Source organism: Anticarsia gemmatalis, chromosome 8, assembly GCF_050436995.1.
Source record: "Anticarsia gemmatalis isolate Benzon Research Colony breed Stoneville strain chromosome 8, ilAntGemm2 primary, whole genome shotgun sequence".
NCBI lineage: Eukaryota > Metazoa > Arthropoda > Insecta > Lepidoptera > Erebidae > Anticarsia > Anticarsia gemmatalis.
Genome location: NC_134752.1, coordinates 8,924,511 through 8,937,505, shown reverse-complemented (window position 1 = coordinate 8,937,505; position 12,995 = coordinate 8,924,511). Strand labels below are relative to the sequence as shown.

The 12,995-nt window shown below is 38.7% G+C and overlaps 2 protein-coding genes across 5 annotated transcripts; one reads left to right on the top strand and one right to left on the bottom strand.

Annotated features, from left to right (window-relative positions):
- Window positions 1-599: 599 nt before the first annotated feature.
- Smurf (SMAD specific E3 ubiquitin protein ligase) lies at window positions 600-8,785 on the bottom strand. The gene is made up of 12 exons (XM_076117578.1): window positions 8,608-8,785; window positions 8,471-8,509; window positions 8,137-8,278; window positions 7,152-7,252; window positions 5,933-6,188; window positions 5,435-5,656; window positions 5,096-5,238; window positions 4,693-4,925; window positions 4,308-4,493; window positions 3,433-3,672; window positions 3,159-3,346; window positions 600-2,697 (listed from the first exon to the last, which is right to left on the bottom strand). The coding sequence occupies exons 1-12, from the start codon at window positions 8,660-8,662 to the stop codon at window positions 2,049-2,051; spliced, it is 2,454 nt and encodes an 817-aa protein (XP_075973693.1). The 5' UTR covers window positions 8,663-8,785; the 3' UTR covers window positions 600-2,048.
- A 174-nt stretch (window positions 8,786-8,959) lies between these two features.
- LOC142974976 (putative isoaspartyl peptidase/L-asparaginase CG7860) lies at window positions 8,960-12,012 on the top strand. Of its 4 annotated transcripts, none has more exons than XM_076117574.1 (8): window positions 8,964-9,114; window positions 9,589-9,622; window positions 9,960-10,165; window positions 10,283-10,479; window positions 10,555-10,668; window positions 10,757-10,925; window positions 10,996-11,097; window positions 11,680-12,012. In XM_076117574.1, coding segments are annotated over exons 2-8 (963 nt in total). In that variant the 5' UTR covers window positions 8,964-9,114; window positions 9,589-9,620; the 3' UTR covers window positions 11,853-12,012. The 4 variants fall into 4 exon arrangements, with proteins under 4 accessions (XP_075973692.1, XP_075973689.1, XP_075973691.1 ...); XM_076117576.1 differs by having other exon boundaries at window positions 8,965-9,114; window positions 9,592-9,622; XM_076117575.1 differs by having other exon boundaries at window positions 8,965-9,114; window positions 9,548-9,622.
- Window positions 12,013-12,995: the final 983 nt, after the last annotated feature.

Sequence of the window (12,995 nt, the reverse complement as noted above, 5' to 3'; positions counted from 1 at the left end):
GTACCTATAAGAACATCTGGAACATTTCTATCCTCTTCATTGGAAATAGGATCTAACATGAAGAAATTCTGGTGATAATAATTAATTTACTTTTTATCATTCGATCTATTATTGTTATTTAATCAGTTAATTAATTAACTTTCTTACTGGGTTTATCTATCGGTACCGAAAAGATGCAATAAGGCGAATTTGAGCAGTGGCGGGACTCAGATTTAATATTTTGTTGCTGCGAATCGTTAAAGTTTAAAATAATGTAATTAACTTTTCGACATTACGGTACCTTGTGTAACCAGAAAACTGCGCAGAAACACCATAAAATTGATCAGCGGCTTTTGATCGGATTCTTGAAACAACAGCGTCCTAAAGTAGTCTAAAACCTCGTATTGTTAAGCAGCAACGCGATCTTTGTAAAAACGGGCCGTTATCTAATTTCTTTACACGAATTTAGTAGTCCTCAACAAAATGTTGCTAGATAATTAGTAGAGATCATTTGAGTGATGTTTGCGCTTAGGTCTCTACTTTACATTTTGCACCGTCGAATAACTTTGTTGAACTTGTAAGTGTTTTCAAGGGTTTTTTAATAAAATCCAATATATTTGCAAAAATAATGTAATAGTTATAATTTTAAATATCCATTATCACTAATAAATAGTTTTATATCACTAGACAGTCGCTTTATAATTAGAGTCATTTATTTTAACAGGTAAAGGCACTGATCCTTCTTATAAATACTATATATATATTTAAATCTAGGCGCATTGTGTAACAGTCACGTCCCTATCATGATTTGCTATTGATAAGTCGTTTTTAATATAAAGGGTATATTTTTTTAGGACGGACGTGACTCTTACTTGGAATATCATATTTGATCGAAATAATAAACAAATGTAAAAGTTTGCTACACATAATATAAATAGTACATTGAACATGATTAAAATAATGACGTTGTTTCGAGTACAATCCTTAAACTACAAATTATTATCATACACATTTCATAGATCGGAAGTTGCATTATTTGAAATCGAATAATACACGTAACACTCACGTCATAAATAATAAAATCAATCACTATATTTAGATATCGTAAATACAAATCTTATGTTTGTATCAACATAATAAGGCACCAAAGCATGAGCATTCGCCTAACACAATTTCGGAAAATCAAAGGAATTACAATGCTAAAGTACAATTAATGTATAACGTCAGCATACTTTTTCATTTGTACTGATTTATTAAAATTATATACAAATATATTCTACAAAAATATTTCAAGTAGATACCTAATTCATTATCATCTATTTTGTACATGCAAAATAGAACTTATGTTATTATGCAGTTATATTTATATTTTGACTTATAGCAGAAAGTTATTTTTGTTCTAATATCATTATTGCTTATTTAACTTGAAAATAATACGGAAGCCCGATAGCTACTTGCTTCACTGGAAATGTGTAAATAAATAGATTCTACATTTTGACGATGTTAATACTTATAACAAAAGTAAATAAAGAATATCATTTGAGCTTTATTATAGTTAGCCACAAAGCATATAAGTGTGCATAAATTGTGTGCAACCAACACCTTATTAAAAGGCTCACTCACTCTTGAATACGATTTTTTTGTGTAAATACTATTGAATTATTTTTGCTAATACAATTTAGCAGAACAAGTAACTTAAACTAAGGGTGTTAGTGATTTAAAATAATGAGTTTATAATATCCACGACCTATATTTTGTTTAGTTGCTACCGACTCGATTATTACGTATAGGTAATCTGCCAATTCCATGAAGTGTACTCAGCAAAACAATTTTGTCATGACAACTCATCTCTATCCAGAAATCGATCAGTCTCATTATAACTGTCTTTAATTCAATACAACCCAGACTAGTTTCTTTCCAACTCACGAGCTTTAGAAATATTTACATTCATACAACCGCAATCAACGAATACGCATCCACTGAGAGGCGACAGATTTCAAATGAACACATTTCGAATTAAATTCTTTACAACGAGATAGTAGTTTAAACTATAAGCGAGCGAGACTCGATCACTCGACAGCGAAGCCGGCAGTTTCGAGAACCGCCTGCTTCAGCTTGTCGTGCAATCTCTCCTTACTGGGATAAGGAGGTAAATCGAGACGATTGAAACACGTGTGAGCTTTGGGAAGCGAGTCGGGCGACGCGTCCGCCACGAGGTGGAGGGTGAAGAGGCGGGGGGCCGCCGCGCCCGTCGAGCCCTGCAGCGCCCGGAACCCGGCCAGCGGGACTCGGCGCGAGCCCGTGACGAACTGCAGCAGGCGCGCGCGCATCTCGGCGTCGAACTCCTCGACGATCTCCCAGAACCACGCCACGATGGGCGCGTCGGGCGCCACGTGCTTGAGGCGCGTGTGGCGGCGCCAGTCGGCCGGGTCCAGGTCGGCGCGGCCCGCCAGCAGCGGCTGCAGGTCGCGCGGCGACAGCGGGCGCAGCAGCTGCGGCGGGATGACGTCGGCCAGGCCGCGCTGCAGCGCCAGCCACTGGCGCTCGGCGCCGCGCGTGAAGCGGTGCGCCACGTACAGGCGCACGTAGTCGCGCTTGTTGGCGTCCGTCACGGCCTCGGCCGCGCCGCCCGCGCGCAGCTCCACGCTGCGCACGGCGCCGAACGACGAGCACTCCACCGAGAACGTCGTGTCGATCACGCCCGCGATGCTGTTCTCTCTGAAATGTTCCAACAAAAAGGAGAATGAGTCGACTGCCTCGTTTTCGAAACGCTAAATGGTAGATTTTTATATGAAATCCCTTTCTGATGCATTTAAGGGCGCGTTCACATATAACGTTCGTTTTAACAGGATCCGTTTTAACGATCGTTTTAACGCTGTTATTTTGTCGAATCGGTATTTTTTACTGGATACGGAATACTGTATTATGTGTGTACTGGCTCATACAACTACATACGCTAATAACACACACGTTTAAACGGACCTGTAAAACTGACGTTATATGTGAACGCGCCCTAACTGTATCAAAACCGCCCAAAAGGGGGCTTATTCGAGTCTAAAAATAAATATCTTTACTTGATTGCAAATCGCCATATTATGCACAATGTGATAGTGCCCATTCCCACGTTGTTAAGTAATATTTTACAAAGTAACAAGAGGCATGGCATAAAAAAAGCTTACAGCATCCAGGAAAGCGATCGGTGTAACTCAGGGTCGACATCCCGGATATCACGGAGTGTGATAGGTCTGCCCAATAGTTGCTTGTAGAACGGTGCTGTGAATGCCGCGTCCAGTTGGTGGCCGTGGAACAGCGCCACGCCGAGAATACGCCCCGCGAAGTGGAAGTAAGATAGATGCTCCGGATTTACCTATTAAAAAAATATAAGAGAATAATTTGTGTGAAGATAAGAGATATTGGCGGGATTAGGTAACTAGTATATTTAAGTATCCTTACCCCAGAGTCCGCATTGATTTGCAGTGCATATCGATCATCCCCGGCATTCGCGTATTGGAATAATCCATAATGTGGATTGAAAAGCTCTCTGCCTAACAGATGGAGCCACTCTCGGGCCACTCCGCCGTAGTCAAGTCCCTCTTCACCGCGGAACTTGACAAGGAGACGTTTTCGCAGCTCTTTACCTCGTAACTTCATTACGAGTCGGTACGATTCCTCTAGTATTTCATTTCGTGATACCTGAAAAGAAAAACGTTTTCATGACCAAAAAAATTTCACAGTAAAACCTTTTCTTTTTATTGCGGCAATAGTGTATTATAACTAGAGATGAAACGGATATCCGCTAACTATCCGGTATCCGGCCTATCCGGCGGCTTTAATACTATCCGGCCGAATACCGGATAACTACTATTCGGCCGGATAGACATCCGGCCGAAATAAAAAAAGGTCTGGTTAAAAAAAATTGTTTAGTAATTATTTACTTTATTTAGTAAGACTTAAGAACTAAATTAAATTAAATTAAATTTTCAAATAACAATAGCACAATGAAATAATAACCTAAAGTCACGCACGTGTCTGCACTGCAATCGACACAATAAGTCAATGAATGAAAGAATTGCTAACTTCGCTCATCAACGAAAAGACCCGAATCAAACCGAGGCCACCCGGTCGTTCGCACGTCGCCTACGCCAAGTGTGTGTGCGCTGCACCAAACGGCTAAGGTCCGCCGAATATTCGGCGGCCGGATATCCGGCTATCCGGCCAGGTCGTAGGCCGAATATCCGGTATCTGGTATCCGGCCAAACTGCTATCCGTTTCATCTCTAATTATAACCATGCAAGTAACATGAGAAATACTAAGAAAGCCAGACATACCTCTATTCTGCAATGGCCCGTCTGTGGCTGTAACGCTTGAAGCTCCGCTCTCAACACTCTCGCCTTAGCTGCTAGGTCACGTTTATATTTAGGTAACGCGTCTGAATCCAGAGGTTCGGTGAGAGCTTGTGTGGGTGACACTGGTGCAGGGGCCGTCGTTGGCGCTGGTACCGGGTCGGCCTGGGGCTAAAAATATACATTATATAATATTGGACTGATGTATGAATGTATAATTAATTACATACGTAATGTGAATGTTATTATTGCAATACATTTTCAAGTAATTAAAAGAATCATCACAATGCCTCGACGCTTATATCGTATATAGGTTTAATCAAATCTACAAGTGGCATAGAAAACAATTTAAAAGATATGATGCACTCACAAGTCTAGCGGACATCGCGAGTCGCGGGTCGGTGAACTGCGTGGTGCGGTTGTTGTGGTCGACGAAGTAGGCGCGGCCGGAGGGCGCGTGGCGCATCTCCCAGCCCGGCGGCAGCGGGCCGGCCACGGCGGCGCAGTGGCGCAGGTGCTGCGGCACGCGCGGGTCGTGCCACGTGGACGCGCCCGTGGCCGCGTTGTGGAAGTACACCTGCCCCTGCGCTGTCGTGCGCATCTCTGTACACAGAACGGCCGCATTACTTAGTGTTATTATTACTATTACGATTGCCATTACAATAAACCCTTAAGATCTTTACCACTAGCCATAAGAACAAAAAGACATGACAATCATAATTAAACTAAAAAAAACTACTCTACTGATAAGTTGAATAATTATATTATTATACCATATCCAGGCGGGAGGTCAGTAGCTGCGATTGGAGTGATGGGTGAGGAGGGTGCGACGGAGTTGCATGTTTGTGGGCTGGCGGGAGGTGATGTGGCCGCCAGTTGACGAGAGCGCACCGCTGTCTGCGGCTGTGGCTCGGGCCTGCAAGTAATATGTAACATTTTAGATATAAATAGATGAAATAATTATCAATACTACGATCCAATTCATATATTTAAAATTACACAGAATTTATTACTAAAATCATAGATTGAATCAAAGAATGGATAGCAGTTCACACTTTTACTAACAATACATATTGAAATCTAGGCTTTTGAATGTTTAGTTAAAACCATACCTTAATGATATAGAAGTAGCATAATTAACATCGGTGTCGGAGGCGGGCGATACTGGCGATATTGGTGACGAAGGTGTCGCGGGCGAGGCGGGGCTGGAGGGCGTGGCGGCGGGCGCGGGCGACGAGGGCGGGGACGACGCCGCCGGCGACGCGGGCGCCGAGCCCTCACTCGTCGGCCGCTCCCACTGAGAACTACGCGTTGCGTGGTTTACGTAGTAAGGCCTGGAAATTGTAGCCATCACATTTTACTTACAGGACTACCATTGATGGTCTCTGCTTACTATGAGAGTAATAAGCAACTGGCAGACTAATAACACACACTAAATTATACAACCATAAAGCATTTAAAATATGTAAACTAAAACTTTTTAGCATAAAACTTCTATTATGTAAATTATAACAACAAATTATGTACGCAATATTCATTTAAAAAGAATATAACATGGTGTATACAATTAGTGCAGAAAATATATTATCAGACTACCGGATATTACTGACCTGCCTTTGGAAGTGAATCGTTCCTCCCAGTGTTGTGGTAATGCTGGTCTAGAAGCTGGTGTGGTGGGTGCAGGCGGCGGGTCTCTCGGTGCTCTGACATCGCCGGCCGGGCCGACGACGGCGAGGGGTGAGCCTTCACCTGCCGCAGTAGCCGGCTCGCCCCGCGCCGCGTCTCGTGACACTAGCGACACAATCACCTGACCACGGACGCCGCATGCCTCGCCACCACCCTCCTCGCAAAGCTCCAAGCATTGGTCTGTGACAAAATAAAAGTAATTATTGAAAAGTTTTATAGTCTAAAAGTAATTGGGTCAATTTTATGCTGTATGGTTTTCTGAAACACTTTTACTAGGAAAACTGTATTATTATCAATGGAATGTTTTCTGTTACAGTTACATTGATGATCACAAATCTGCATTTGTGCATTATAAATTAGAGAGCTAGTATATGTATTAATACCATAACATATTCTGTTTCTTTGAGATGTCAGCAAAAGCAACAATATTCAATGATGCTCTACATTCTAAAATCATTGAATATTGTAGTTAAGAAAGGCCAAGGCTTATAGAATGGATGCTTAGTGATGATACTTTCAATGAGGTTAATGGATTCAGATCACATTAAAGAAGATATTATCCAGATAAGTGCAAGTAAAATCTACAAGTTAACATGCCAACAATCTCATGTAGAACAATTGCTTTGTGAAGCTGTTGTAACTGTATTACTCAAAACAATATCAAACACAACCTGAACTGTAGATTGTTTAACATTGTGTGTGATGCTGTAAGAAGCTGAAATATTTATTGAGAGTGTGTAATATTTGTTTGCAACATATTACATTATACAAAATCTTATTTTTTCTGTCAGAAAAGAACTCGATATAAAGAACCCAAATTAAAAAAACTATATACTAATAAAACTTCTAATAATCCATTTATAACATTGGTTTTAAAGAAAAAAACATGTTAGGTCAAAAAACAAACAAGTGCTTCTTAGGCACATCTTTGTATAATAAATTACACAACTTGCAAAAGAAAATATCACTGAAGTCTATTAATGAAATACAGATACAATGGTTAATCCCATAATTCTCCCAAACACAATAGGTGTGAAAAACAACTGAGCAATGTAATGAATTAATTCATTAATGAAACTTGTGTATTAATGACACCTATGTTTGTACAACTAACAATGGACTAAAACAAATGTGTATACTTACATCCTGTGTCCTTCAATTTATGAACAGTATTTGGCTGGATACGAACACATCCTAGGAACCCAGATCCTTGTCTTTTGTGTACTTTCCGCTGATTCCATACACTGGAAAATACATGAGTTTATTAATGCTAATGTTTATTACATTTTTCCCAATAATTAATAAGCTAATTAGTTTTGGGTTTTCCTATAGTTTATTGTATGCTTTTCACAGTATTTGTGATGCAACAAAATTGTCATGCGTCACACCTGTGATTTTAGAGGAAGTTTCAAATAATTGAATGAATTTATGTTATTATTGTTAACTATAGTTTTATATTTTTATTTCACAGGCAATTCATAGTAAATTCATTTTGCTTCCTAACATTGTCTATTCACATAATTAATGTGCTTATTGTAATTTTTAGTTTGTGCATATTCACTTCCTCAATGGCTGGCATTAATGATGCAGAAGTCCAATAATTTAGTGAAAGTACGAGTTTAGTATCAAAATAATAATATGCCTGTCATTTGCTTGTTCCTATACTCTTGTAAATTGAGATTGTCTTCATACTTTCACTTCTGCCTTTCAGTATCTGACAGGTAATGCAATATATCAATGATAAGAATCATATGAGATAACTAATATAAATATAGGTCAATACAAAATACATATACTTTATCAATAGCAAGAAACATAAGATATTGGACATATGAAGTGCAAGTTACACCCAATACAAGGATTTAACAATACTTTCAACATGTTGATACATGACTTCAGATAAAATGCATACATTATTATTGATGTCAATATCACAAGTCGATAATTTACTTGCTTAAAACATTTCATGTATGAAATATGCATTTCAGTACATTTATAACATCTAAAAGAGGATATACTCATCCTTTTAATCACCTTGACATGAGAAGTCTTACGCTTTGGGTAGAACTATTACTCAAAATGTGCTAGAAGAAGGTATTGTTGAGTTACAATTATAAAGACAACTTACCTAATTGTTATACCGTCTCCTTTAGTAAGATACAAGTCATAGTGCGTATTCCATTTGGGATCGAGGGTTGCTTTTACGGTGTTTGTAGAATACACCTGTCCACTGCCATCTACTGAGATTTTAGCAAAAGGATCTGGCAAACCTACAACATAACAATGAGCATTGTGCTAAAATAACGCTACATTAGCATGACCATAACGTGTGGAGGCTAAATTACTACGCCGTTTTTCGGCCGCTTTAATTTTCTTATAATTTCGACGCATGTCGTGCAGCTCTCACCTTGAAGATGGATAAAACATAATAACAGAAGGAAGTAATTACAAAAACTACTTACGGGAAAGATATCTCCTGGCTAAATTCCGTGCACACAGAACTAAAAAACGAAATAATATGCAAGTTAATTACAAAGAATGCAACATACTCCAAGCAAAATATCAAGTAGCGGAAATGGTTGGATAACAAGACACTCACTGGTTAACCGTATTTTTTGAGCTCCGTATTTGCGGTTGGGCACTGGAGTGGACATTTTCTAATACTATGGAATAATCATCGGGATAAAATAGTTTTCAAATTGATTTCATACGTTTTTCACATAAACTTTCAACCACCATTTTTATTTCATTGAATTGAGAATGACGGAATGAATGACACAAAATGAATGAATGTAAGTTGGAAGTAATACTCCAAAGTTTGATAATCCGGCTTTTAATATTATACTTTTGCAGAGATTCTCAACTATCTCGATCATATTATGGCTTAGAATACATAGACAATCTGCCGAAAGTACTCTTTCTCAGTTTCTTGCCAGCTACATCTACGACAATAATATAATGTCAGTAGCAGAATGACTGTCAAAAGTTGTTTACAACTTCTTATTTGTCAACAATAACAACAACAAAATAAAATGAATAATACGTAATTTAAAACAATATTTTTGGTTTGCACTCATTTTAAGCACTTATTTACAAAAAGTCAAAGGTGAGTAATAAACATTCACTATAATATTATAATAATTGGATTAAGTTAAGGTCGTTGTAGAGATTAAGGTCACTGACCTATAGCGGCAACTTTGAAAGATAATCATTTCTATACTTGAATTAATTTCCTGGTGATGAAAGTCGAGTGATTTATCTATAACATTTACCACTCGCACTGGTTTCAAGACCACATTTCTTTGCATTCTTGTAAGAACCATCATAAGCAAGGTCCTCGTAGCTTGACGACCGGGGACTACCCAACTCGTACTTGGTCAATGTCTACCGACTTATGACCTAATTTATCTCCAAGAGGCAACTCTAAATACTATTCTTGTGGAACAGTAACTTAAAGTGGCAGTAGTGAATATCTAATTAAAAAATAAATCCTAGGTGGCTGAATGAGCCCTCTATTTCGTTTACCAATGATTGCATAGGTTTTGGCTATACCGATTCTAATAGAACAATGTACCTACAGCAGATTCTCAGCGAAGGATACATAGAACTGAAATGTGAGTTGTTCTTAAAATTGTTTAAACAGAGAAATCATATCTTTATGTGTTAAGAAATATTATATTGTCTTATCTTGCCAGCTATAGATTAATTTGTATCACAGGTATCAATAAAAATATGACCTGGCGGCTGGCATTATAGAAACAAATTAACAGTATTTGTAGATAGAATAATAAACATCGTAGATAAGGTATTTATTTACTCGTGTAAATAAATTGTATATTATTTCAATAGATAACGCGTTGTTGATAATGTTGTCTGAACAAACTGCTCTATATTAATGCATTCGGTGCTTATCAAGCCCAAACGCTGAACGTATTGTGGAACCTGTTATAGGAATATACAACACAGTAAAATGAAACCCATTGTGATCGTCCATGGCGGTGCTGGCGACATTCCCGACAGCCGGGTGAAGGGCAAGTTAGATGGAATGAAAGTAGCAGTGAGAGCTGGCTACGAGTGCTTGATGAATGGTGGCAGCGCCTTAGACGCAGTGGAAGCAGCTGTCGTGCCTATGGAGAAAGATGAGAACTTCAATGCGGGTAAGAAAGCATTTTGCATACACAAGGCATTGTCCTACATTTCGTTAAGAATCAAAAATCAATTCTTCGACATCATTTCTTGAATTCAGGGTCGTCATTTAACGAATATACTTTCAGGTTATGGGTCTGTTTTAAATCTCCGTGGAGAAGTTGAAATGGAAGCTAGCATCATGCGTGGTTCTGATCTAAATGTTGGTGCCGTGACTTTAGTCAAGGAATTTCTACATCCTATAAGCATAGCGCATAAGGTGCTAATAAAATCACCTCATTCCCTATTGGGGGGCGAAGGGGCTAAATTATTTGCTCTTAAAGAGGTGAGCACGCCGTTTTACATTAACGGAATACCTGTCACTAACTGATATTCATTATACTATGTTATGTTTTTCCAGGGCTTTCCTCCAGTGCCTCCAGAGTCATTAATAAGTGAACACGCTAAGCAGGCATTGAAAAACTTTTTGGAACATGGTGATTTCGGTAGAACTGAAATAGGTTCATCGGATGAGGTATGGACAAATATGATTGTTTTTATTTTGTGTTGCAATAATCATTAGACTAATATAGTAGTGAAATATACGTACTTCGTATTTTCAGGGTGGCGTAGGAACCGTTGGTGCAGTAGCAGTAGATGCTAATGGCCATGTGGCAGTAGCTACCAGTACTGGAGGTATGAGTGGGAAGGCAGTGGGTAGGATCGGCGATACTCCTCAAATCGGTAGCGGAACTTACGCAGACGATAACATTGGTGGAGTTTCTACTACAGGTAAATAAAACTAAGGCTGAAGTGTTTTAAAATATATAGATGATTGTTTCATTGATTGTGTTGGTTGCAGGTCACGGGGAATCCATTTTAAAATATTGTTTGGCTCATAGCATTATAAAACTTATGGAAGGTGGTTTAGATGCAAATACAGCTACTACGAAGGCAGTAAATGGTACGTATCTACGGATTTAAAATTACTAGTTTTAGTTCATAAAAATATCATCATCATATCAGCCGCTGAACATAAATGAATACCCAATAATAATAACTTCCATAAATTCGTTCAAAAATATCATAATAACGATATATTTATTTTCAATTATGGTACAATTATGAGATCAATATTTATAAATTATTACCTAATATTAAAGAAAATATTTACAATTACATTTTAAATTAACAACAATAAACTCACTATATATACAAATAGATAAAAAATAAATAAAAGAAACAAGTATTAAAATAGAAAAAAGAAAAAAAAAAAACATGGGAAGCGCACTAAGCGTCGTAGTACTCTTCCACATCGCTGTCAATCGGGAACGTTCCCAGAATGCTGGCAGCATTGCCACGTTGTATGGCAATGCTCAATCTTTGTCCCAAGAAAATGCCAGCATTCTGGTCACGGGAACTGTCGACCAGGCGTTTGGTAATGTCCTTAAAGAGTAAGTGGGCGCTAGGGCCCCATGGTCCCAGCGTCTCGACCCCAAACGGCTCAAAGACATAGTCGCCAACAAACGATTATTTTATTTTTTAGGAATGACTGCCCGGCTTAACAACACTGCTGGAGCAATAACATTGTCGAAAGACGGCGAAGTTGGGGTGCACTTTTCTTCAAAAAGAATGTCGTGGGCATACGTGAAAGATAATAAAATATTTTATGGTATTGAACAGGGTGAAACCCTTGAAGAGGATTATAATAAGAATTAAAGTTATATGACATTTTTGACGCATATTATACTCCTGTTTTGACTAAAGGCTGATATTTTTATGTTATAATCATTTTCACAGGGTGCAGGGTTAGCCATATTAAACTGCATGTATTATTTTATTTTTAATTACTTCATATCAATATAATACATCATTAAAAGTTACGTATTAAAGTTTTACCTTTTACTACATACAATATAATACGAATTATACAATTCATTTATGATGTTTTTCTGTTGTAAAAAAATTAATACATATATTAATAATGAAGCATACAACTCAGCGCTCGCAAATTTCTCATAAAAGCAGCATACTTATTATAAAGTTACACTAAGTATGATGTTGCATAATTTTGAAAACAAAATGAAATACGCGGTACTGAAAAGGCTTGTATTCATATACAATTACGTCTATTTGAAGACATAAATTAATACATTATATAATAATTTAATATGTACAAACGAAAAAATAATAATAATAAATTAAACATAAATAAAATTAAAATTAAAATAAGGCATCATAAAATATCTCCGCATCGCCGTCCCCGGGTAACGTGCCCAGAAGGCTGGCAGCATTGCCACGTTGAATGGCAATGCTTATTCTTTGCCCTAAGTAAAGGCCAGCCCTCTGGTCACGTGTCGTGCTGACTATTCGGCGGGAGATATGTAAGAAATTTTTTTTTGCACTCGGACCCCACGACCCCATCGTCTCAACTCCGAACGGCTCAAATATGCAATCACCAATAAGATTTGCATATTTGCGCCGTTTGAGGGACTCTGCAGCTGCAGCAGCAGCGCCGGAACAAATCGACGTGCTAGGAAGATGTGATGGCGCAAGGGTATCGACGCAAGTTGCGTCCCATACCAAAGGCCTACCCATCTTCCAAGGTAGCAACGACATACCATCAGGTCTCTTGCCATCGTCACGTGCCAGCCCATTAGGTTCAAGAACAGCTGGCACGCCGGCGGTGACAAGAGCACGACGAATTATGTCATTTAAGCTGCAATGACGTGAAATGCGGCCGGCGCTCCTACTACAGGAGAGGCCGTGATGTCCGAGGTTGTCGACAAGTACACCGCAATGACAGCGGTGCGGAGATACACAAGGTGCCCCTACACGGAGCCAGGCAGCAAGCCGGAAGGT